Source organism: Ammodytes marinus, assembly GCF_949987685.1.
Source record: "Ammodytes marinus genome assembly, chromosome: 11".
Taxonomy (NCBI): Eukaryota; Metazoa; Chordata; class Actinopteri; order Uranoscopiformes; family Ammodytidae; genus Ammodytes; species Ammodytes marinus.
The window spans coordinates 13,247,563-13,274,700 of NC_137215.1; the positions used below are offsets into that span (position 1 = coordinate 13,247,563).

General features: G+C 42.6%; 1 protein-coding gene across 2 annotated transcripts; it reads right to left on the reverse strand.

Annotated features, from left to right (window-relative positions):
* Nucleotides 1–19,118: 19,118 nt before the first annotated feature.
* On the reverse strand, nucleotides 19,119–23,766 carry LOC307257432 (uncharacterized protein). 2 transcript variants are annotated; one of them, XM_080036664.1, is made up of 7 exons: nucleotides 23,703–23,766; nucleotides 23,091–23,350; nucleotides 22,432–22,629; nucleotides 21,788–21,954; nucleotides 21,489–21,638; nucleotides 20,487–20,656; nucleotides 19,119–20,401 (listed from the first exon to the last, which is right to left on the reverse strand). In XM_080036664.1, exons 2-7 carry the CDS (start codon nucleotides 23,274–23,276, stop codon nucleotides 19,965–19,967), a joined length of 1,308 nt encoding a protein of 435 aa, XP_079892790.1. In that variant the 5' UTR covers nucleotides 23,277–23,350; nucleotides 23,703–23,766; the 3' UTR covers nucleotides 19,119–19,964. The 2 variants fall into 2 exon arrangements, with proteins under 2 accessions (XP_079892790.1, XP_079892789.1); XM_080036663.1 differs by having other exon boundaries at nucleotides 21,788–21,957.
* Nucleotides 23,767–27,138: the final 3,372 nt, after the last annotated feature.

Genomic DNA, 27,138 nt, shown 5'->3' on the forward strand with positions numbered 1-27,138 from the left:
TCAAATATTCAAATCGCTACCGTTTCGTCCTCGAAGGTCGTATCAAAATTCTTTCGAATAACTTTTTTCCGTGTGGGTCGGTAGATGTTCTGTGCAAAGTTTGGATTCAATTGTCCAAAAATTGTGGGAGGAGTAGCGAAAAATATGTTTTTCAGTTTGCGCGATTTTGCGAAAAATCTATAATATCGCAAATGGGCGTGGCCTATGCCAAATGATGCAGCTGACTCCAGTGCATCTGTGGATATAAAGTTTTTGACTGTGGGACGTCCGGTGTGGGAGTTATGACCCCAAACGCGTTTTCCTTCGTTGTAGCGCCACCTAGTGGCCGGCATGTCTGAATTTTTTTGTCTGCTGAATGACCACGGACCTGGATCTAGTCATGCAATTGGCATGTCTGCACCCTTTACGGTTTGGGCTGTGCACACAGTTTTGCGCGCGACAAATAATAATAATAACAATCGCCACTAAAACAATAGGGTTCCCTGCCCCGCAGGGCTTGGGAACCGCGTTGCTGTGCAAAACGCGGTCCCAGCTCCTGCTCGGGCTTGGCCCCCTAACTAGAACTGCAAGCAGTTTTTACCGGGGGCCAAGCCTCCGACGCAACTCGTCGTCAAGCGCCGTGCCTGCCGCTCACTCCACAGAACCTGTGGATGTAAAGTTTTTGACCGTGGGATGTTCGGTGCGGGAGTTGTATAGGTATCGCTGTTTATGGATGAATTTTGCGAAACTGCCACGGTGGAACGATGCAGCTCAATTCACAGAACAAGTGCATGTCAAGTTTTTTAATGTGCGATGTGTGGTTGGCGAGTTATGAGCAAAAGTAGATTGTCAGCCTTGACAAAATGGCCGCCGGAGCTAATTGCACAATGTAATGTCAATGGACATGCTAACATTCCCGCCTTTTTTCTTTGACGGAAAAAAAAAATATCTAATTTTATTAAAAAGTCCCTTACACATTAATATTTCTTGGCCATATTTTTTATATAGACTCGTGTATGCCCCTTGATGGTTTCCCGTGAGTTTTAAGAAATTTCCTCTGGCCAATTAGTAGATATAAAATTTCCTAATTTATGGCGCCCCCTTATGGCGAAATTCTCCAAATTTTTTATTGAACGCAATTAAGGGTAGCCCCTACATATGTCTAAAATTTGGACTTGATCCGACTTATGATTTTGGATTTATGAATTTTTTCGTAAAACGTAGCTAATCAACAAATATTTAAAACGCTACCGTTTCGTTATCCATGGTCGGATCAAAAGTCTTTTATGCAAGTTTTTACCGTGTGGGTCGGTAGATGTTCTTTGCAAACTTTGGTGTCAATTGTCCAAAAATTGTGGGAGGAGTAGCGAAAAGTCAGTTTTGCAGTTTTCGCGATTTTGCAAAAAATCTATAATATCGCAAATGGGCGTGGCCTATGCCAAATGATGCAGCTGACTCCAGTGCATCTGTGGATATAAAGTTTTTGACTGTGGGACGTTCGGTGTGGGAGTTATGACCCCAAACGCGTTTTCCTTCGTTGTAGCGCCACCTAGTGGCCGGCATATCTGAATTTTTTTGTATGCTGAGAATTCACGGATCTGGATCTAGTCATGCAATTGGCATGTCTGCACCCTTTACGGTTTGGGCTGTGCACGCAGTTTTAGGGGACGAAGTATAATAATAACTAGAACTGCAAGCAGTTTTTACCGGGGGCCAAGCCTCCGACGCAACTCGTCGTCAACCGCCGCGCCGGCCGCTCACTCCGCAGAATCTGCGGATGTAAAGTTTTTGACCGTGGGATGTTCGGTGCGGGAGTTGTATAGGTATCGCTGTTTACGGATGAATTTCCCGAAAGTGCCACGGTGGAACGATGCAGCTCAATTCACAGAACAAGTGGATGTCAAGTTTTTTAATGTGCGATGTGTGGTTGGCGAGTTATGAGCAAAAGCAGATTGTCAGCCTTGACAAAATGGCCGCCGGAGCTAATTGCACAATGTAATGTCAATGGACATGCTAACATTCCCGCCTTTTTTCTTTGATGGAAAAAAAAAATATCTAATTTTATTAAAAAGTCCCTTACACATTAATATTTCTTGGCCATATTTTTTATATAGACTCGTGTATGCCCCTTGATGCTTTCCCGTGAGTTTTAAGAAATTTCCTCTGGCCAATTAGGAGATATGAAATTTCCTGATTTATGGCGCCCCCTTATGGCGAAAATGTCCAATTTTTTTATTGAACGCAATTAAGGGTAGCCCCAACATATGTCTAAAATTTGGACTTGATCCGACTTATGATTTTGGATTTATGAATTTTTTCGTAAAACGTAGCTAATCAACAAATGTTTAAAATGCTACCGTTTCGTTATCGATGGTCGGATCAAAATTATTTTAAGTGATTTTTTTCCGTGTGGGTCGGTAGATGTTCTGTGCAAAGTTTGGTGTCAATTGTCCAAAAAATATGGGAGGAGTAGCGAAAAATATGTTTTGCAGTTTTCGCGATTTTGCAAAAAACCTATAATATCGCAAATGGGCGTGGCCTATGCCAAATGATGCAGCTGACTCCAGTGCATCTGTGGATATAAAGTTTTTGACTGTGGGACGCTCGGTGTGGGAGTTATGACCCCAAACGCGTTTTCCTTCGTTGTAGCGCCACCTAGTGGCCGGCATGTCTGAATTTTTTTGTATGCGTACACGGCCCGGACCTGGATCTAGTCATGCAATTGGCATGTCTGCGCCCTTTACGGTTTGGGCTGTGCACGCAGTTTTAGATGACTACAAATAATAATAATAATAATAATAATCGCCACAAAAACAATAGGGTTCCCTGCCCCGCAGGGCTTGGGAACCGCGTTGCTGTGCAAAACGCGGTCCCAGCTCCTGCTCGGGCTTGGCCCCCTAATAATAATAAAAATAATCCTTACAAAAACAATAGGGTTCCCTGCCCCGCAGGGCTTGGGAACCGCGTTGCTGTGCAAAACGCGGTCCCAGCTCCTGCTCGGGCTTGGCCCCCTAATAATCGCCACAAAAACAATAGGGTTCCCTGCCCCGCAGGGCTTGGGAACCGCGTTGCTGTGCAAAACGCGGTCCCAGCTCCTGCTCGGGCTTGGCCCCCTAACTAGAACTGCAAGCAGTTTTTACCGGGGGCCAAGCCTCCGACGCAACTCGTCGTCAACCGCCGCGCCGGCCGCTCACTCCGCGGAATCTGCGGATGTAAAGTTTTTGACCGTGGGATGTTCGGTGCGGGAGTTGTATAGGTATCGCTGTTTACGGATGAATTTCGCGAAAGTGCCACGGTGGAACGATGCAGCTCAATTCACAGAACAAGTGGATGTCAAGTTTTTTAATGTGCGATGTTTGGTTGGAGAGTTTTGAGCAAAAGCAGATTAAAATGGCTGCCGGAGCTAATTGCACAATGTAATGTCAATAGACATGCTAACATTCCCGCCTTTTTTCTTTGACGGAATTTTTTTTTTTAAATTTTATTAAAAAGTCCCTTAAACATTACTATTTCTTGGCCATATTTTTTATATAGACTCGGGTATGCCCCTTGATGGTTTCCCGTGAGTTTTAAGAAAATTCCTCTGGCCAATTAGGAGATATAAAATTTCCTAATTTATGGCGCCCCCTTATGGCGAAATTCTCCAAATTTTTTATTGCACGTAATTAAGGGTAGCCCCAATATATGTCTAAAATTTGGACTTGATCCGACTTATGATTTTGGATTTATTAATTTTTTTGTAAAACGTAGCTAATCAACAAATATTTAAAACGCTACCGTTTCTCTATCCATGGTCGGATCAAAATTCTTTCAAAAAAATCTTTTCCGTGTGGGTTGGTAGATGTTCTGTGCAAAGTTTGGTGTCAATTGTCCAAGAAATATGGGAGGAGTAGCGAAAAATATGTTTTGCAGTTTTCGCGATTTTGCGAAAAATGTATAATATCGCAAATGGGCGTGGCCTATGCCAAATGATGCAGATGACTCCAGTGCATATGTGGATATAAAGTTTTTGACTGTGGGACGTTCGATGTGGGAGTTATGACCCCAAACGCGTTTTCCTTCGTTGTAGCGCCACCTAGTGGCCGGCATGTCTGAATTTTTGTCGTATGCGTAGTCCGGGCGGACCTGGATCTAGTCATGCAATTGGCATGTCTGCACCCTTTACGGTTTGGGCTGTGCACGCAGTTTTAGGGAGGTACAAATAATAATAATAACTAGAACTGCAAGCAGTTTTTACCGGGGGCCAAGCCTCCGACGCGACTCGTCGTCAACCGCCGCGCCGGCCGCTCACTTCGCGGAATCCGTGGATGTAAAGTTTTTGACCGTGGGATGTTCGGTGCGGGAGTTGTATAGGTATCGCTGTTTATGGATGAATTTCGCGAAAGTGCCACGGTGGAACGATGCAGCTCAATTCACAGAACAAGTGCATGTCAAGTTTTTTAATGTGCGATGTGTGGTTGGCGAGTTATGAGCAAAAGCAGATTGTCAGCCTTGACAAAATGGCCGCCGGAGCTAATTGCACAATGTAATGTCAATGGACATGCTAACATTCCCGCCTTTTTTCTTTGACGGAAAAAAAAAAATCTAATTTTATTAAAAAGTCCCTTAAACATTACTATTTCTTGGCCATATTTTTTATATAGAGTCGTGTATGCCCCTTGATGCTTTCCCGTGAGTTTTAAGAAATTTCCTCTGGCCAATTAGGAGATATGAAATTTCCTAATTTATGGCGCCCCCTTATGGCGAAAATTTCCGATTTTTTTATTGAACGCAATTAAGGGTAGTCCCAACATATGTCTAAAATTTGGACTTGATCCGACTTATGATTTTGGATTTATGAATTTCTACGTAAAACGTAGCTAATCAACAAATATTCAAAGCGCTACCGTTTCGTTATCGATGGTCGGATCAAAATTCTTTCGAAAAAATCCTTTCCGTGTGGGTCGGTAGATGTTCTGTGCAAAGTTTGGTGTCAATTGTCCAAAAATTGTGGGAGGAGTAGCGAAAAATATGTTTTTCAGTTTTCGCGATTTTGCAAAAAATCTATAATATCGCAAATGGGCGTGGCCTATGCCAAATGATGCAGCTGACTCCAGTGCATCTGTGGATATAAAGTTTTTGACTGTGGGACGTTCGGTGTGGGAGTTATGACCCCAAACGCGTTTTCCTTCGTTGTAGCGCCACCTAGTGGCCGGCGTGTCTGAATTTTGTTGTATGCTGAGATTTCACGGACCTGGATCTAGTCATGCAATTGGCATGTCTGCACCCTTTACGGTTTGGGCTGTGCACGCAGTTCTAGCGGCGACAAATAATAATAATAATAACTAGAACTGCAAGCAGTTTTTACCGGGGGCCAAGCCTCCGACGCAACTCGTCGTCAACCGCCGCGCCGGCCGCTCACTCCGCGGAATCTGCCGATGTAAAGTTTTTGACCGTGGGATGTTCGGTGCGGGAGTTGTATAGGTATCGCTGTTTACGGATGAATTTCGCGAAAGTGCCAAGGTGGAACGATGCAGCTCAATTCACAGAACAAGTGGATGTCAAGTTTTTTGCTGTGCGATGTGTGGTTGGCGAGTTATGAGCAAAAGCAGATTGTCAGCCTTGACAAAATGGCCGCCGGAGCTAATTGCACAATGTAATGTCAATGGACATGCTAACATTCCCGCCTTTTTTCTTTGACGGAAAAAAAAAAATCTAATTTTATTAAAAAGTCCCTTAAACATTAATATTTCTTGGACATATTTTTTATATAGACTCGTGTATGCCCCTTGATGGTTTCCCGTGAGTTTTAAGAAATTTCCTCTGGCCAATTAGGAGATATGAAATTTCATAATTTATGGCGCCCCCTTATGGCGAAAATTTCCAAATTTTTTATTGAACGCAATTAAGGGTAGTCCCAACATATGTCTAAAATTTGGACTTGATCCGACTTATGATTTTGGATTTATGAATTTTTTCGTAAAACGTAGCTAATCAAGAAATATTTAAAACGCTACCGTTTCGTTATCCATGGTCGGATCAAAATGCTTTAGCAATTTTTTTTTCCGTGTGGGTCGGTAGATGTTCTGTGCAAACTTTGGTGTCAATTGTCCAAAAATTATGGGAGGAGTAGCGAAAAATATGTTTTGCAGTTTTCGCGATTTTGCGAAAAATGTATAATATCGCAAATGGGCGTGGCCTATGCCAAATGATGCAGCTGACTCCAGTGCATCTGTGGATATAAAGTTTTTGACGGTGGGACGTTCGGTGTGGGAGTTATGACCCCAAACGCGTTTTCCTTCGTTGTAGCGCCACCTAGTGGCCGGCATGTCTGAATTTTTTTGTATGCTGAAAATTCACGGACCTGGATCTAGTCATGCAATTGGCATGTCTGCACCCTTTACGGTTTGGGCTGTGCACGCAGTTCTAGCGGCGACAAATAATAATAAGAATAATAACTAGAACTGCAAGCAGTTTTTACCGGGGGCCAAGCCTCCGACGCAACTCGTCGTCAACCGCCGCGCCGGCCGCTCACTTCGCGGAATCCGTGGATGTAAAGTTTTTGACCGTGGGATGTTCGGTGCGGGAGTTGTATAGGTATCGCTGTTTATGGATGAATTTGGCAAAACTGCCACGGTGGAACGATGCAGCTCAATTCACAGAACAAGTGGATGTCAAGTTTTTGACCGTGGGATGTTCGGTGCGGGAGTTGTATAGGTATCGCTGTTTATGGATGAATTTGGCAAAACTGCCACGGTGGAACGATGCAGCTCAATTCACAGAACAAGTGGATGTCAAGTTTTTTAATGTGCGATGTGTGGTTGGCGAGTTATGAGCAAAAGCAGATTGTCAGCCTTGACAAAATGGCCGCCGGAGCTAATTGCACAATGTAATGTCAATGGACATGCTAACATTCCCGCCTTTTTTCTTTGACGGGAAAAAAAAAATCTAATTTTATTAAAAAGTCCCTTAAACATTACTATTTCTTGGCCATATTTTTCATATAGACTTGGGTATGCCCCTTGATGGTTTCCCGTGAGTTTTAAGAACATTCCTCTGGCCAATTAGGAGATATAAAATTTCCTAATTTATGGCGCCCCCTTATGGCAAAATTCTCCAAATTTTTTATTGAACGCAATTAAGGGTAGCCCCAACATATGTCTAAAATTTGGACTTGATCCGACTTATGATTTTGGATTTATGAATTTCTACGTAAAACGTAGCTAATCAACAAATATTTAAAACGCTACCGTTTCGTTATCCATGGTCGGATCAAAATCATTTTACATGATTTCTTTCCGTGTTGGTCGGTAGATGTTCTGTGCAAAGTTGGGTGTCAATTGTGCAAAAATTGTGGGAGGAGTAGCGAAAAGTCAATTAGGAGATATAAAATTTCCTAATTTATGGCGCCCCCCTATGGCGAAATTTTCCCAATTTTTTATTGAACGCAATTAAGGGTAGCCCCAACATATGTCTAAAATTTGGACTTGATCCGATTTATGATTTTGGATTTATGAATTTCTACGTAGAACGTAGCTATCAACAAATATTTAAAACGCTACCGTTTCGTTATCGATGGTCGGATCAAAATGCTTTAGCATGATTTCTTTCCGTGTGGGTCGGTAGATGTTCTGTGCAAACTTTGGTGTCAATTGTCCAAAAATTGTGGGAGGAGTAGCGAAAAGTCAGTTTTACAGTTTTCGCGATTTTGCGAAAAATCTATAATATCGCAAATCGGCGTGGCCTATGCCAAATGATGCAGCTGACTCCAGTGCATCTGTGGATATAAAGTTTTTGACTGTGGGATGTTCGGTGTGGGAGCTATGACGTTTTCCTTGATATAGCGCCACCTAGTGGCCGGCATGTCTGAATTTTTTTGTCTGCGTAGTCCGGACGGACCTGGATCTAGTCATGCAATTGGCATGTCTGCACCCTTTACGGTTTGGGCTGTGCACGCAGTTTTAGGGGGGTAAGTATAATAATCCTTACAAAAACAATAGGGTTCCCTGCCCCGCAGGGCTTGGGAACCGCGTTGCTGTGCAAAACGCGGTCCCAGCTCCTGCTCGGGCTTGGCCCCCTAATAATCCTTACAAAAACAATAGGGTTCCCTGCCCCGCAGGGCTTGGGAACCGCGTTGCTGTGCAAAACGCGGTCCCAGCTCCTGCTCGGGCTTGGCCCCCTAATAATAATAATAATAATAATCGCCACAAAAACAATAGGGTTCCCTGCCCCGCAGGGCTTGGGAACCGCGTTGCTGTGCAAAACGCGGTCCCAGCTCCTGCTCGGGCTTGGCCCCCTAATAATAATAATCGCCACAAAAACAATAGGGTTCCCTGCCCCGCAGGGCTTGGGAACCGCGTTGCTGTGCAAAACGCGGTCCCAGCTCCTGCTCGGGCTTGGCCCCCTAATAATAATAATAATCGCCACAAAAACAATAGGGTTCCCTGCCCCGCAGGGCTTGGGAACCGCGTTGCTGTGCAAAACGCGGTCCCAGCTCCTGCTCGGGCTTGGCCCCCTAACTAGAACTGCAAGCAGTTTTGACCGGGGGCCAAGCCTCCGACGCGACTCGGGACCCGGGCGTCGCAGACCGCGCCGCCGGCTGCTCACTTCACAGAATCCGGGGATGTAAAGTTTTTGAATGTGGGATGTTCGGTTTGGGAGTTACAGACCAAAAAGCAAAAAAGTTGCATAGAAATAGGCTCAATTGGATGACGAGATATATACTTTTTGTGTTTTTGGCGCCCCCTTATGGCGAAAGTTTCCAATTTTTTTATTGAACGCAATTGAGGGTAGCACCAACATATGTCTAAAATTTTGACTTGATCCGATGTATAGTTTTGGACTTATGAATATTTACGTACAAGGAAGTAACAGTTAGCTAATTTTCAAATATTCAAAGCGCTACCGTTTCGTCATCGAAGGTCATATCAAAATTCTTTTGAATAACTTTTTTCCGTGTGGGTCGGTAGATGTTCTGTGCAAACTTTGGTGTCAATTGTCGAAAAATTGTGGGAGGAGTAGCGAAAAATCAGTTTTGCAGTTTTCGCGATTTTGCGCAAAATCTATATATACGGAAATGGGCGTGGCCTATGCCAAAAGATGCAGCTGACTCCAGTGAATCTGTGGATATAAAGTTTTTGACTGTGGGACGTTCGGTGTGGGAGTTATGACCCCAAACGCGTTTTCCTTCGTTGTAGCGCCACCTAGTGGCCGGCATGTCTGAATTTTGTTGTATGCTGAGATTTCACGGACCTGGATCTAGTCATGCAATTGGCATGTCTGCACCCTTTACGGTTTGGGCTGTGGACGCAGTTCTAGCGGCGACAAATAATAATAATAATCCTTACAAAAACAATAGGGTTCCCTGCCCCGCAGGGCTTGGGAACCGCGTTGCTTTGCATACAGCGGTCCCAGCCTGCTCGGGCTTGGCCCCCTAATAATAATCCTTACAAAAACAATAGGGTTCCCTGCCCCGCAGGGCTTGGGAACCGCGTTGCTGTGCAAAACGCGGTCCCAGCTCCTGCTCGGGCTTGGCCCCCTAACTAGAATTGCAATTCCTTGAAGAAATTGCGGTGTGAATGCTGACGCTAATGCTGAAGAAGCTGACGCTTCACTGCTGAATGTTGATGAAGAACGAAGGATGAATATATCTGAATCAACAGAATGGTTGAATAATAGAATGTTTGAAAAATGTGGAATATTTGGAAGTTTGAATGGACTTTCTAGCTGAATTGAGGAATGAATTATGACCTTGAAGTATGACCTCCAAAATTTAATCAGTTCATCTTTGAGTCAGAATCAACATTTGTGAAAAATTTGAAGAAAAACCGTGGAAGCGTTCATGAGAATGCAGTCACAAAAGGCAACGTCACAGTGACCTTGAAATTTGACCTTTGACCTCTAAACTCTTGTGATGTCATCTCTGAGTCATAATCAACATCTGTGCAAAATTTTAAGAAAATCCGGTGAAGTCTAAAATTTGGTGTTGGAATGGGGAATTGAACCCCCAACCCTGTGTTCAGCTCAATCAGAATACTACCATGTAATGTCCTGAAGGAGCTGAACATGTAGAATGTGGTATGAAGTTTATCGGATGAAAACTGACTGAGTAAAGGCAACTTGAATTTTGTGTGTGTGTGTGTGTGTGTGTGTGTGTGTGTGTGTGTGTGTGTGTGTGTGTGTGTGTGTGTGTGTGTGTGTGTGTGTGTGTGTGTGTGTGTGTGTGTGTGTGTGTGTGTGTGTGTGTGTGTGTGTCTGTGTGTGTGTGTGTGTGTGTGTGTGTCTATGTGTGTGTGTGTGTCTCTGTGTGTGTGTGTGTGTGTGTGTGTGTGTGTGTGTGTCTCTGTGTGTGTTTGTGTGTGTCTCTGTGTGTGTTTGTGTGTGTCTCTGTGTGTGTGTCTGTGTGTGTGTGTGTGTCTGTGTGTGTGTGGGTGTCTGTGTGTGTGTGTGTGTGTGTCTCTGTGTGTGTGTGTGTGTCTCTGTGTGTGTCTGTGTGTGTCTCTGTGTGTGTGTGTGTGTGTGTGTGTGTGTGTGTGTGTGTGTGTGTGTGTGTGTGTGTGTGTGTGTGTCTTTGTGTGTGTGTGTGTGTCTCTGTGTGTGTTTGTGTGTGTCTCTGTGTGTGTGTGTGTGTGTGTGTGTGTGTGTGTGTGTGTGTGTGTGTGTGTGTGTGGGTGTGGGTGTGGGTGTCTATGTGTGTGTGTGTGTGTGTCTCTGTGTGTGTTTGTGTGTGTCTCTGTGTGTGTGTCTGTGTGTGTGTGTGTCTGTGTGTGTGTGGGTGTCTGTGTGTGTGTGTGTGTGTGTCTCTGTGTGTGTGTGTGTGTGTCTCTGTGTGTGTTTGTGTGTGTCTCTGTGTGTGTGTGTGTGTGTGTGTGTGTGTGTGTGTGTGTGTGTGTGTGTGTGTGTGTGTGTGTGTGGGTGTGGGTGTCTATGTGTGTGTGTGTGTCTCTGTGTGTGTGTGTGTGTGTGTGTGTGTGTGTCTCTGTGTGTGTGTGTGTTTGTGTGTGTCTCTCTCTCTGTGCTCTCTATGGAGTTTGACCTACATTAGCCAATGATGTCATCGTTGAGTCATAGACAGGTGCACGTGCCAATGGTGTTACCATGGTTACAGAGAGCTAATCAGTGTCAATTGTAAACAGCTGCTAATCTACACACGTGCAGACACTTGTCTCCCCAAAGGATGACACTGACAGAGGTTTTAAATGAACGCATAAGCCCAAACTGCTCCCCCTATCTCGCAAACCGTTTGTCTGACAGAAAAAATAATGACACCGTGAGAACAGGAAGATTCCAATTAATATTCAGTGTGACATTTGGGTCTGTAGTGTAAACAATTTGGCTAGGCCAGCAAGTTGAAAATGGAGTACATGTGGCCTCTTTTCTAGGGATCTTGCTCAATCCACTCACTGTTTGATTTTGATAATGCGTGCCTTCAAACAAGGCTGTCTCATGAGAAAACTAAACATTTGTTGAAAAAACTGTTTAAGTTTATGAAAGAGGGAAGTCAGCTGAATATTTATATGTTAGAATCATGTTTCTAGGATGACGTATGAATGAGCAGATAGGTTTGGCGTCATGTCCAAACTCTTCGAGTTTGGATCCTTCCCTATTCATTTGCATGGAGAGACTTTTATGTTTAATAAACCTTTAATATCTCTGAAGTTATACATTTTATGAAAAAATATTGAATTATGAAAGTATGCTCCTGTGCAAGACGAACAGGAAGAACTTGAAATCGAGTTTCTACGATGAAGTATGAATGAGTAGGGACCATCATAATTTTGCATGAAATATTAAAATTCATAAAAGTTGAATTTATTTGAAATTTTGCAGTGTAGCAAAAAATTCTGAATCATACAGATTAATGTCCTGAAATAGCTGAACAATTGAAGGTGTATATGAAGTTTGTGGGAATAAGTATGAATGAGTGGCTGGGATCTGAATATTTTTCATAAAACGTTGAAGAAGTATGAAATTATGAAATTTTTTGAAAATGTTGAAATGGTCCTAGAAAGCCCTTGAAGAGCTGAAAATAATGATATGTGGAACATGTATGAAGGTTGAAGTATGTTGAAGTTATTGAACGCCTAAAAAGTGGCGGAATAAAAATAATAATAACTAGAACTGCAAGCAGTTTTTACCGGGGGCCAAGCCTCCGACGCAACTCGTCGTCAACCGCCGCGCCGGCCGCTCACTCCGCAGAATCTGCGGATGTAAAGTTTTTGACCGTGGGATGTTCGGTGCGGGAGTTGTATAGGTATCGCTGTTTACGGATGAATTTCGCGAAAGTGCCACGGTGGAACGATGCAGCTCAATTCACAGAACAAGTGGATGTCAAGTTTTTTAATGTGCGATGTGTGGTTGGCGAGTTATGAGCAAAAGCAGATTGTCAGCCTTGACAAAATGGCCGCCGGAGCTAATTGCACAATGTAATGTCAATGGACATGCTAACATTCCCGCCTTTTTTCTTTGACGGAAAAAAAAAAATCTAATTTTATTAAAAAGTCCCTTAAACATTACTATTTCTTGGCCATATTTTTCATATAGACTTGGGTATGCCCCTTGATGGTTTCCCGTGAGTTTTAAGAAAATTCCTCTGGCCAAATAGGAGATATGAAATTTCCTAATTTATGGCGCCCCCTTATGGCGAAAATTTCCAAATTTTTTATTGAACACAATTAAGGGTAGCCTCAACATATGTCTAAAATTTGGACTTGATCCCACTTATGATTTTGGATTTATGAATTTCTACGTAAAACGTAGCTAATCAACAAATATTTAAAACGCTACCGTTTCGTTATCCATGGTCGGATCAAAATTCTTTTACATAAGTTTTTACCGTGTGGGTCGGTAGATGTTCTGTGCAAACTTTGGTGTCGATTGTCCAAAAATTGTAGGAGGAGTAGCGAAAAGTCAGTTTTGCAGTTTTTGCGATTTTGCGAAAAATCTATAATATCGCAAATGGGCGTGGCCTATGCCAAATGATGCAGATGACTCCAGTGCATATGTGGATATAAAGTTTTTGACGGTGGGACGTTCGGTGTGGGAGTTATAGCCCCAAACGCGTTTTCTTTGGTGTAGCGCCACCTAGTGGCCGGCATGTCTGAATTTTTTTGTAGGCCGAGAGGCCGGGGGTCTGAACTAGTCATGCAAGTGGCATGTCCCAACCCTTTACGGTTTGGGCTGTGGACACAGTTTTATGCGGCGAAGTATAATAATAACTAGAACTGCGAGCAGTTGTGAACGGGGGCCAAGCCTCCCACGCGACTCGGGATCGGGCGTCGTCGTCCGCGGCGCCGGCCCCTCGCTTCACGGAATCCGGGGATGTAAAGTTTTTGAATGTGGGATGTTCGGTGTGGGAGTTATAGCCCGAAACGCGTTTTCTTTGCTTTTTGTGGTTTTGGCGCCCCCTATGGATGACATTCGCAAAACTACGTTAGATAGAAAGATGCAGCTCAATGTACCAAACAAGTGGATGTCAAGTTTTTGAATGTGCGATGTTCGGTTGGAGAGTTATAGCAAAATCAAATTGTCATCCTCTCCATTGTAAAGACACTTTTTTGAATTTTCCCATTTTCCCGCCGAAAGACTTAGGAAATGGCGAAAACAGGCAAAAAAATTGAAAAACTCTTTTTTTTAATAAGTCCGGCCCACAAAGGAATTTCTTGCCCATATTTTTGCCATAGGCTCAGGTATGCCCCATGATAGTCTCCCTTCAGTTTCAAGAAAATCCCCTTTTTTTTTTTTTTTAAGGAATTTTTGCGAATCTTTCAAGCGCTACCGTTTGGTCTTCCGATGGTCGTAGAAAAACTATTTGACCCACTTTTGCTCGTGGGAGTCAGGAGAGCGTAATGCTTTTGGTTTCGTCCAAATCGGGCGAAAACTGTAGGAGGAGTATGTTTTGGTGACTGACACAGTTTTTGCGACGTAGAAAAAGATCTATCCTATCGCAAATGGGCGTGGCCTATCTCAAACGATGCAGCTGACTTGTGGGCATCTGTGGATATAAAGTTTTTGACTGTCGGACTTTCGGTGCGGAAGTTATAGCCCAAAAGGCCTTTTCCTTTGTTGTAGCGCCACCTAGTGGCAGGCATGTCTGAATTTTTGTGTCTGCGTACGGGGTACGGACCTGGATATGCCCTGGAAGTGGCATGTCCCAACCCTTTACGGTTTGGGCTGCAGCACCACTTTTACGCGGAGAAAAATAATAATAAAAGGCCCAACAAAAACAATAGGGTTCCCTGCCCCGCAGGGCTTGGGAACCGCGTTGCTCTGCATTACGCGGTCCCAGCCCTACTCGGGCTTGGCCCCCTAACTAGAACTGCAAGCAGTTTTGACCGGGGGCCAAGCCTCCGACGCAACTCGTCGTCAACCGCCGCGCCGGCCGCTCACTCCACGGAATCCGTGGATGTAAAGTTTTTGACCGTGGGATGTTCGGTGCGGGAGTTGTATAGGTATCGCTGTTTACGGATGAATTTCGCGAAAGTGCCACGGTAGAACAATGCAGCTCAATTCACAGAACAAGTGGATGTCAAGTTTTTTAAAGTGCGATGTTTGGTTGGCGAGTTATGAGCAAAAGCAGATTGTCAGCCTTGACAAAATGGCCGCCGGAGCTAATTGCACAATGTAATGTCAATGGACATGCTAACATTCCCGCCTTTTTTCTTTGACGGAAAAGAAAAAATCTAATTTTATTAAAAAGTCCCGTAAACATTACTATTTCTTGGCCATATTTTTCATATAGACTCGGGTACGCCCGTTGATGGTTTCCCGTGAGTTTTAAGAAAATTCCTTTGGCCAATTAGGAGATATAAAATTCCCTAGTTTATGGCGCCCCCTTATGGCGAAAATTTCCAATTTTTTTTTTGAACGTAATTAAGGGTAGCCCCAACATATGTCTAAAATTTGAACTTGATCCGACTTATGATTTTGGATTTATGAATTTCTACGTAAAACGTAGCTAATCAACAAATATTTAAAACGCTACCGTTTCTCTATCCATGGTCGGATCAAAATGCATTAGCATGATTTCTTTCCGTGTGGGTCGGTAGATGTGCTGTGCAAACTTTGGTGTCAATTGTCCAAAAATTGTGGGAGGAGTAGCGAAAAATATGTTTTTCAGTTTTCGCGATTTTGCGAAAAATCTATAATATCGCAAATGGGCGTGGCCTATGCCAAAAGATGCAGCTGACTCCAGTGAATATGTGGATATAAAGTTTTTGACTGTGGGAGTTTCGGTGTGGGAGTTATGGCCCCAAACGCGTTTTCTTTGGTGTAGCGCCACCTAGTGGCCGGCATGTCTGAATAGTTTTGTATGCGTACACGGCCCGGACCTGGATCTAGTCATGCAATTGGCATGTCTGCACCCTTTACGGTTTGGCCTGTGGACACAGTTTTAGGTGACTACAAATAATAATCCTTACTAAAACAATAGGGTTCCCTGCCCCGCAGGGCTTGGGAACCGCGTTGCTGTGCAAAACGCGGTCCCAGCTCCTGCTCGGGCTTGGCCCCCTAATAATCCTTACAAAAACAATAGGGTTCCCTGCCCCGCAGGGCTTGGGAACCGCGTTGCTTTGCATACAGCGGTCCCAGCCTGCTCGGGCTTGGCCCCCTAATAAGAATAAATACGCAGAATATTAAAGCTGTGAATGCTTCCAGCATTCACACCAATAATAAGAATAAATACGCAGAATATTAAAGCTGTGAATGCTTTCAGCATTCACACCAATAATACTAATAATATTAACAGGACTTCTAACTGATCTAGTTTACATTTGTTTCATTTACTGTATTAATAGAGTTATTGTGCATTGTGATGAGCTCATTGATGGAAAATCAGAGCCAAAAGATTACCAGTATTCAAACATGGATGTTGTGAAGATAATGTGATTTTGGCAGGTCCAAAAACTCTGGCAGCTGCATCACACAGATTTTGAAGCATCCATGAACACCGACCAGTGTTCCCTGTTCACAGCTGATAACAATCAACCTTTGATAAATCATTTGTTTAAGGTGATTGATTGTCTTTCTCAAGCAAAGTTCTGAGTCAGTGAAACTTAATTTTCCCTCAGTGCAGGCAGGGAATTAATTGAATCTAAAGGCTGCCTAAAGGTGGGAAATCCATCTTGAGCATGTAGGCTCTGCATTAGTGTGAAGTGCAATTTGGAGTTAATGGGCTAAAACATTTAAACCCACCGGTATGGTGCTTTAACACTATAATCTTATTCAGCACTTGAAGCTGCACTAATCAATATTTCTTTGTAATGATGAAGGATCAAATTGCTGTAATGTGAAAGATGGTGCTCATATGGCCGCACAGAGAGTCAGAACTTTTTCAGTCTTTTTTCCCCATCTAAAATCATTTGCCAATGTATTAGCCATATAACAACTTAATAAGGTGATTGCTCCAAAATTCAATTAAGGCGGCATTAAAGGCCCAGAAAAATGAATTAAATAATTAGTCAATTGCTATGTGTGATAGTGCTCAATGAACACAATATTTTCTCCCAACATTTGAACTGTTTGGGTAAATTTACACAAGATATTTCTATATTTCCTTTTCTCTTCACTTTTGCCACTGGTTTGAATTGTTCAGTTTGAATTGAAACAGTTGGGAAAAGATGATGTTGCATTTCTGTGCACCAATCAGAACTGATCTAAATTTGAGTCTAAAGACAGTTGTTTTTTTTGTCAGTGTCGATTAAACCACACCTATTAATTTGAGTATCCGAACGTTAAATTCTTCTAAAAACTTAAACCTTTATCGTAAATGTTATGTTATTTAGTTATTAATATCAGTTTTATAGAGAAATATTTGATATCTGATGCCAAGCTTTCACAGGCTTTAAGTTTCCAGCCTCAATCATTCTGTCAAACCTTAATTTCTACCACTCTTTCTCAGCAGAAGTTGTAGACCAAGTCCTCCTTTCTTTGCCTTTCAGACACCCACATAAAACACACACACACACACACACACACACACACACACACACACACACACACACACACACACACACACACACACACACACACACACACACACACGCACACACAGTATCAACACACAATTGAGTTTTCACACTAACACAAACACATAGCCTGTACAGTGTGCATGTACACACACTCACTGCAGTAGGTTACTCTGTGTCAGCGACTGTTCTCTGCTGAGAGACTGTGGGCGGCTTGTCGAGTTTCTGTGGTGATTTTCTGTTGCCGCGGCGACGCTTTCACGACAAACGACCATGGCATACAATTGAAGACACACACACATTGACAACCACATACACACCTCAGGGCAAGAGAGGGGAGACGCAACATGTCAACATGCTCTCAATTACACACACGCACAGTTCCAGGCAGAGGGGCTTCTTGAATACATCTTTATGTACTCCCACATAAACACAGGCCATCGTAGAGTAAGACTCTGACCCGCCTCAAGTTTTATTTTAGATTTGGGTTTTGCCTTTGACCTTTTGTCCAAACATTTTCAACCAGAGTTAGGAAGTAAGAAAAGTGAAAACTAGAAAAAGGAGACAGAAAGATCAATCATACAAGACAATCTAAATCCTAAACTCTTTAACGCATACAGTATGTAGATAAATGCAGTAGTGGTGGAAGAGGTAACCAGATCCTTTAAGTTAAAGCATAAATACCACATTGTGAAAATATTTCACTAAACTCGTGCATTCAAAACTTTAGTAAAAGGTACATCTGCAACTGTACGTAAAGATAAAAATGTAAAAATACAAATTGTATTTTGAATCCAATATAGTCAGGGCAGGGTGGGGCCTTTTTGTGGTGGGTTTAGATATGTATTATGTACATTGGTTCCCTCTGGGTCTCTGATTCCCTCCCAAAGCCCAAAAAAGTACATGTTAGGTTTATACAAGACTATTATTTCCCTATAGGTATTTTAATTTAAGTTTTAGTTTTATTATCCTAACCTGAACCTGGTTTAATCCCTAAAACAGTGAGGTGTGCAAGCCTCCGCTGTGAAACAAACAGATGTTGTCATTGGCCTCCATTGAAAGCTGAAGTTTTCACTTTCATAGTGTCATAGTTTCTGTAAACTTAATGTAAATAACAGGTGTGTTTAAATCCCAATAAACATGATCTTTTAGCAACATGTACATATAATCCAGTATTTAGCTCTCAAACTCGAATAGGTAGCGCAACAGCTTCTTAAGAATAGAAAGAAAAAGTGCAAGAACAAGACAAATATTTAGGAGACCCAGGAGAAAAACGAACACGGCAAAAGAAGGAGATGAGTGCTATGTAAGAATTGTGATTTGTTTGTGCTGCTGTGCGGGAAAGATGAATTGTAAATGCTGCTTTTCATTATTGTGTTTGTACAAAACCAGTCAGAGCTGCTTTACACTGAATAATAAAGTCACTCTTACCTGATAGCTAGTAGGAGAGAAGGAATAAAGGGAGAGGGGGAAGAGGATAAAAGAGCGAGGGAGTAATGACACCAATCAGACTGCATTAGCAGAGCACAGACCAGTAATTGGAGCTGTGGAGTGTGACCCATCGACCGCCAGCGAGAACGGACACACACACACACACACACAAAGAAAAACCATCAACCACTTGTAGCACACCTTTGGTTCTGCCATGAAAATTAAGCCTCATTGCACACACACACACAATCATGGCCCCATTATCAATGTTTTGCACATGCCTAGTATCTTCACGTCCACATCTTTTTCCTCCTCCTTCTAATCAGATATAAAGACACACGTGCAATTGCACACACTCACCAACTCGTATTCACACACACACACACACACACAACTTCCCGGCTTGACATTCATACAGTGCTTCCCATCTCCACCACATAAGAGCTGTTTTCTGTGCCCGCACGCCCACGTGCTGCAGCACACGCCATAATGATGCGAGAGAAAGCATCTTTTCGACCTTCAGAGGGAGAAACACTTAACGAAAAGTGTCTCTCCTGGGACTGTCACCTGAAAAATGTCCTTGTTTTTCAGGACACGTTTCCTTTCACATACGTGAGGAACGAGTTGCTGTGCATGACCTTTGGAGAGGTGCAAAAAAAAAAAAAAAAGCCAAGTGATTTGATTCCATTTTTTTTATTACAACCAATGTCATGTGTGGGCAAAATAACAATATTATCCTGCATTATGATTTAAAAAAAGGCAGCTAAATATGTTACTGTTTATTATGCACATCAAAGACACATATTAACATAAATACTTTCATAAGTTATAATTGACAGCCTACACCATATGCAGGTACACATATCTGTTACAGCAGACCTCAATAACCATTCAAACGTGTTTTGCCATGGATACCCTGTTTCAGGACTGTGACTGAAGGCTTCGTAATGCGAATCATCACATAAGTCAGCCATGTACACATATGGACTCAAAGTTTGAAAGGGAATCTCTGTGGGGAAAATTGATTTTATTTGCACATTATCAGCTCTGTCACAGGCTGTGTCAAGTGCAGATACGGATGTATTTTCCTCCATGTTGTACATTTATGTTGTTTTTAGCACTGGAGGACATCACTTTGTATTCATATTCATGGCATGGCAGAAGGGTTGCTTACATACACCATTTATCAACATTAACATAAGCAGTCTAGATGAGCTAACCTTTTGGTTTGACTCTGCTTCGATGATCACGGACCAATAGAATATTCCATTTCAAGTACCTTGCTGGACTCGAGAAATTCTTCTGTTTTTGTACAAGCTTGGAAAGCCTAGTTTTCAAGAGAAGCAGTTTACATTATATTGAAACACAGAGTTCATATTTGGCCATGGCTGCCTTCATGTAATAAATCACTGCAAACAAATCTGGAAAACTCCCATTCAGCTCCAAACCTAGCAATCAGTTTGAAGCTCTCTGAATAAATGACCAACAGCATTGCAAACATCTTTCACGTTCCTGAATTTAGTTTATTTGTCTCTTCAATAAACAAATGTCATCTCAAGGTGTCACTTCTGGGCTCTTCATTCACTCATTGGAGCACCTGGAAGATTGTGATCAAAGGCTCTGATTAGTCTCCACAATACTCAGTTTCAAATGTTCACCTATCTGCTGTTCTTGTTCCTCCTTCTCTTCCCTTGTTTCTCTTCGTTCCTTCCCTTCTTGTGTATCACTTCTGCCCCTGTCCACTCTCAGTTCTTCATTTATGCCCTCAGCAGCACCACATTCAAGAGGCACTCCACCGCTTTGTGCTATCCCATTTGTCAGCCCGGTCTTCTTTGTGCATCCTGGATCAGTTTGCAGTGTTCTCAGATTGTCACTAGCCTTGATAAAGTAGTCCCTGAGCTCTGCCACGGGTCCCTTATCGGAGAACATATGGTCCAGGTATGCCTGGGCGTACTGATCTGAAGTGATCAGGTCCAGGTTAATGGAGGTGGAGGAGGAGGACACAGTTGCAGAGGCGGGATCAGGCCCAGAGACGATCTTTCTTCTACCTGTTGAGATCAGACTTAAGAGTTCAGGTTAAATGAAACTTTGACTAAGAAAGCAGTTTTATTGGTTCATTTAAGGAAAGTCTACCTGCTGTCTCCATCTCCATGGCAGATAGAGGGATGGTCACACTCTTTCCTGTCTCTCTGTCTGTCACCGTGAGTCCAGTCATAGATCCCTCCTCTGACACCTCTACGTCACATGATGCAAGGAGACCACCTCGACATTTCACCACACCCACTGTATGTGACTTATAACGCCTGTAATGAAGAGATTGGGGACAGGAAGGCAAGAGGAGTGCTGTTAATTAAGTCACAATTGCAGCTTTTCTCTGTCTGAATATATATATATATGTTTTTACTGTAAGCAGTCTATGTAAGATGAGACTTTAGAGCTAGACTGTTCCGTCGGTCTCATGAGCTTTTTTGTGTTCATTTCTGTTATATTTAAAGAAGGCTGGACATCTTGTCTAATAGTACAGTATACAGCCAGGACCTGCTTGGCTATGGTTTCCACTGTCTGTGTGTATGCTTAATAAGGAGGCCTGCTTCAACTTAAGTGCTGTGTGTTTGAACAAGCACCAGATGCTGTGTTTTGCGCCTACAGTCTCCAGCTCCACGTAAACATCATTAATGAAAAAGTAGATGTGGCAATGTGAAAGCCTCATGCATCTTTATTTGTTGCTGGCAAAACTAGTTTTTTTAAACAAAGATTATTGCCTAAAAGATAAGTCATAACAACAAGCATTGTTAAACCCCAAGTCATTACCAATATGAAGAGAGTTGACTCTTCCACCCTTTTGCAATAACAATTTGCACTTTAAGACATTGATATCCAAGCCAAAACGGCCAATATAGCCCCACATGGGTCAAGTTATCAACATTTGCAACCGATATATCTTCATGTCTAACTCACATGGTTATCAAAAGATACCACTCCCAACATGCAACCTGTTTTGACCACATTAGTGTGCCAAGTGGGCTCACCCTACACACCCATTAGGGCACCACACAAACTAATTGCTACCAAAGTTCTGTCAACCCCCTCCACTATGGTTGAGTTGTATATTGCAGAAACCCCTGTATGTATTACCTGTAAGCGTCAATGATCCGTGTGAGGTCTTCCTTGTATTGCTCCAGTGCTGCCCTTGCAGCCAGTGGCTCAGCCTGACCCTCGAGACAGGCCAGGTTGACCAACATCTGAGTGTGAAATGATGCTGCGCTTGCCCAGTGCCTCAGAGACCTAGAGGGAACAGACAAGGAAGGGAACAAAATAAAAACATATCATCAATTTAACCACTGCATTGTGTCCTACTGCATTCAGCTGCACTGTACTTTTCCCCCCTCTTGTTTGTTGTGTGTTTTACTGTCTTCTGTACTGCATTCTCTCACCTGGAGTCACAGTCTCCCCCCAGCAGACAGGTCTTCAGCTGTGTGAGACTGAGGCTGATCTGGGTCTCTAGTCTGATGACGTCCTGGATTAGTTTGCTCTTGTCGTTCAGGTTGATCCTGCAGCGCTTCAGGAACTCCTCCATCAACTCCTGCAGCTCCCACACTCTCTGCTAGAGGCAGAAAAACCACTCATGTGAGGTGACATCCTCGCAACAATATATATATTTTTTTTTTAAGATAATTTTTGGGAATTTCCAAGCTTCATTTGATAGTACAGAGTTGAAATGGGGAGACAGATGACATGCAGTAAAGTTCCATGGGTCGGATTTGAACCCGCGACTGATTGCGACTGCAATGAGGCCTGAGCCAATATGATACCCGCTCCTGATCAATCTGGATTTTTAAGGGATTCGGGAATGTATAACTCTCCTGAACTTTAAGTGTCTCTTTAAAATAATTTCTGCACCTCTATTACATTTTTCTTGATACACCTCAACATCCAGATATTACAGTGTTCTTTGGCAGGCTCCTGGACACAGTTTCCTTAAAATGATCAGTAAATAACATAGACAGGAATTCACTCTGTTAATATTATAACTTTTACCGGTTCCCTTTATCCCATTATTTTTCTATCAACTTTTTACCTGGTGTGACGATGACCCCGCTGACTTCCCTTTCACACCCGATGACTGATGTTTTGATGACGTGTAGGCCATGTCCATCACCATGGAAACCACTAATCCCAGCAGGCCGGCCAGGCGTGGCTCATCGGAGAAGGTGGACAATCGGCCAATCAGATCCTTCAGGTAGCTGGGCGCCTTGTTCCCCATGTCTCCCTGCAGCTGGGCGTGGAAAAAAGAAACAGACATGATGAATGTGTATGTTAATGCTTGTATGGAAACAGCCTGCCATAAGCGACTTCATCGTTTCTCTCCTCTTTTTGGGAAACATCTGTGAACAGCATTTTGTCATATTCCTATTCCTCCTCATTGGCCCGCTGTATTGATTTGTAATCTCTTTACAATCCCCAACAGGAGTGGAGATTCATTTTGCACAATCGCCCCTTCTTTTACTGTCTCAAGGCAACACCATCTTTTTTTTTTCTCCCCTTGTGTTCATCTCCACCTGCACTTCACGACCAAATGCACTTAAAGGGTGAAATCAATAAGCAGCTCACCCCGCTCAGCCTGTTTCAGAAGGAACTGGTCACTTATTGTTTCTCAGTGGTTTTGCCCTGCGTGAAGTATCACCATCACTCACATATTTTCCGTCACACTATTCTTCTTATATAAATCATATTCACCTGTTTGAGTTGTTTCTGGAGGCCGGCCCTGGATTCAGAGCTCTCGTCATGATTGGCCAGGAGTTGAGGCTGGAGCACCTTGAGGTCAGGCACAGCACCGCCCTCCAACATGGCGTTGTAAAGGAGCGAACCAATTTCATCCTTCACTTGAGATAGCTCTTCTTCTGATGACAGCAGCTGGCCCATTATGATTTATGTATGTGTGTGTGTGTGTATGCGGAGGGACGAAGCACTTAATATTCCCTAATTTATGGCAGCATCTGAGGAAAGAACAGACAAGAGGGTTATATACTGAACTGAAGTGGACACAGTGGAAAAGCAAACAGTTTAATATTGAAAAACGAATTGTTGATAGTAAATACATTATATAACAGTATAATTACAGTAGCCCTATATGCAGCTGTATATATTATTTTCTACATAATATTCAACATACTATCTCAAGGGTTTTAACATGAGTTGTGAAAGTCTTCAGAGTATACACAACTCAAGACACACACACACCTAAACACACACACACAAGCACACATACACACACAATTATACCACAATCGACAGAAAGTACCAATTGTTAAATACCTCCAAAACATCACTATAACATTTCACACTCACATTCCATCAGCATTTCAGGCCCATCTAATCTCTCAGTAACTTCAGTTGAGATGTCATGTTTTGGGGCAGCGGCCTGCATGTATATTCAGTATTCACCAGCCCTTTTCCTGTTCTGCTGCAGTGAAGAGATAAACCAAGACAACACAGCAGCAGAATGTAGCTCAGCAGTAAAGCTAACACCTCCCCCTATCTGCAGAGACCAGGTAGTTCAACTGATGCAAGGGCCGGGGAGAATTTTATCACGTCCTCAAGGCTAAAAGAAAGCAGCCCCCCAGCGCAGTCTTTGAGTGAAAGCATGTTAGTGGATATCAACTAATCCTCCATGTGTCAGGGGGACTCCTGGAAGACGCCAGAGAGGTCCTTTGGGAATGAAAGTAAAAAGCTACAAACTCTTTAAAGGCTGTGTTAAAAATAAACATTGTAAAAATGAGGCCAAGGGCTGTCAGCTTTCTTATTTAGTTAAATGGAACAGCGGCCTTGGTGGTGGTGTGATGTTGACTTTTTTTTATTTTACTTGATAAAAATATGGGGCGAGGGGATTTGGGATTTCATGTAGTTTGAGAGATGTTCTGTGTTAACTGGGACAAGGACTTGCACAGCGTGTCAGGCCTCATCATTTCAATGTGATACAGCCCCACAGTGTGTTGTTCAATGTGGCCCATGTCAACATTGTGTCTGTTAATCATTTAGGTGTAGGTCACTAGACCTTCTGACTCATTATGTGACCTGTATCTCAATCAGTGTTTGGGGATTTTTAAACATATATTTTGCTTTTCAGTTAGTGTGTTGAGTATTCTAATGTAATTTGCAAAAGCACTGTATGCCATTTTTTTGGTCTGGCTGCTTAAAAGGTGCAGCTAGTACTAACGAAGTGGATCGTTTAGTTAAATAGTTCCCTGAACACATGAACACAACACTTAAGCAAATAACCTAATCCGGCTGTAAAACAACCCACACAAATATACTATAGAATAGTTATTCTGCATACTTTCTTACAGTACACTTTGAGCATGGTACTGAAATTAATCAAGACAAAGATATTATGCTGACTTTTATAGTGTATTAACAGGTGGCATGGTGAATTTGACTGTGATATTTTGATGTTTAAAAAACTGAACACATTGAACCTTTACGTTTACACAAAAACTAACCACACATGGACAACAAACACACACACACACACACACACACACACACACACACACACACACACACACACACACACACACACACACTTTTCCTGATTTCCTCCTCCTGCTCTCACCTATCTCTTACTATCTGCTTTCCGTCCTCCTGCTCTTCCTCATTCCTCATCTCTTTCTCTCCATGGATACTTGGGCCATACTGTTCACACAATTCACACTCCTCTGCGAGCAGTAAATAATCAAATGTGCTCATACACACATATGTATACACACTGGCACTTGCAAATGGGCACCGATGCAGACATGTACAGTTCCGTGCTGAAAATGCTGTGTCTTTACCGTCTCTCTGTTTCACTTTCACTCTCACTCATAGTGTAAAGGTCAAATTGCCATCTGAGAGCGCTATGAGGATTAAATGGAAATTAAGAGGAGGGCAGCAAAGAGATGATGAGAGAAGGGAGAAAGGTGGGAAATAGGGAGAGGAGAGAAAATGCAAGCAAAGAAAGTAATAAAACACACACACACACACACACACACACACACACACACACACACACACACACACAACTGTGGCCTTTTAAATAACAGCCCCTCTTGAAACATCACTGCATATTAATCATCACAAACAGAATGCGTACTTTAAAGAGACAATGCCAGAAGCTCAACTTAAATAATTTATTAGAAAAGAGATGATTCAGTGGACCAATGACATTTGCATCTGTGTGAGTGTTAAGTGTCTCTTTACAATTTTTGTGTGTGTGTGTGTGTGTGTGTGTGTGTGTGTGTGTGTGTGTGTGTGTGTGTGTACGTTCAGATCAGTCATAGACTAAGACAGTATATTTTCTTAGTGATAAAACGAACATATCAGAAATACTGAATAGCTGAAATCCACTGACAAAAAGCCTTGTCACAGTGATGGTTTTGGTTGGTTATCACATCATGTGACCTGTGTAGCGAATTTCAGATCAACTGTGCACAGAAAAATGCTAGCTCTTGGTCTCCCCTGAGCCCACCCTTGTGTTACTGTGACAGGAAATACTGTATGTGAGAACTCATGGCCACTGGGATGCTCCCTTTGTGTTGCAAATCATACAAAACACATTTCCGGCAGCCCTAACCCCCTGATATATATTTGACTCTCCCTCGTTTTATTCACCAAGACACAAATAACTTTTCATTTCCTTCTACAAATGGGATATTGTCAGGTTGTTTTCTTTATGAGACTTCTTTTGTGTATCATTGTTTATCTGCATTTTTATCCTTCACCGTTCTCCCATTTTACATTCCCTTTTTTGACCTTCTCAAAACCCATTAGCCTTTTTATCCAGACATAAACACTTCACAGTCAAAGCTGCACTCATTAGTCCACCATGATGAAGTTGTAAAACAAAGCCGCTCTTTTCTTTGTTCTCCTCCATGCCCGCATTTCATCAATTTACCTCTTTTTCTTCAGTTTTTATTTCCTCTATTCTGTCCCTCGTTCCCCTCACCATCCTCTCTCCTCTTCCATCATCCATTTTCTGTCCTGCTTTATCCCCTTTCCTACGATCATTTATGGGGTGTGAAGGAGAATAAAAAACAAGTTTTATGTCCAGCAATACATCACACCATGGCCGATGTCCCAGGCGGTATCCATTTTGTGAAGCTGTGTTGTGTTCACTAAGCTGCAGTGGGGCTAATTATTGCAAATGGCAGCTGTTGAAAGGAGTATTAATGTCTCCTTTCTACATGGATACATCCAATATTATGGGCTGATGAGAGAAAGTCACACAAGCAAACTTTAAAGGAGAACGAGATTGACAAAGAAAATGGGGAAACCTGACTTGTGTTCTGTTAAGTAAAAGCCCCCATCAATCCAACTTTATTTTAATTATTGCTGTCACTGACTAAGGGTACTTTAATCATCATCCATCTCTCAGCCCATTAATGTCTGGGGCATTTTGAAAGGGCCTCTGGTTGTGTGATTGCTGCTTTGATGGTAGTTATAGGTGAGTCAATCTAGGAAAAAAAAGGGCTTAACCCCAAAAAAATTGATACAAAAGGTTTTTCAATGGATTCCAGTAGTATTTGGTGTGCTGAATAACATACTAAAAGTCTACCAAAATCTACCCCCCAGAAAGCCCTCATTTCCAAGATGGCGGCCGAAATGGCGGCCGGGAGCTTGAAATGGCTATATCTCAAATTGAAAAAATGTTGCAAAGGAATTTTCAACTGATTTTGGTACCTCTGGACATGCTTACAAACATACTAAAAATCTAGGAAAATACACCTTCCGGAAAGGCTTAATTTTC

What these genes read in the sequence shown, in the direction of transcription:
- LOC307257432 (XM_080036663.1), bottom strand. Translation starts at nt 23,276, where the DNA reads ATGGGCCAGCTGCTGTCATCAGAAGAAGAGCTATCTCAAGTGAAGGAT. An exon ending in TCCAGAAACAACTCAAACAG is followed by an intron (nt 22,630 to 23,090) that starts GTGAATATGATT and finishes TTCCACGCCCAG; the next exon opens with CTGCAGGGAGACATGGGGAA. An exon ending in CATGGAGATGGAGACAGCAG is followed by an intron (nt 20,402 to 20,486) that starts GTAGACTTTCCT and finishes TGATCTCAACAG; the next exon opens with GTAGAAGAAAGATCGTCTCT.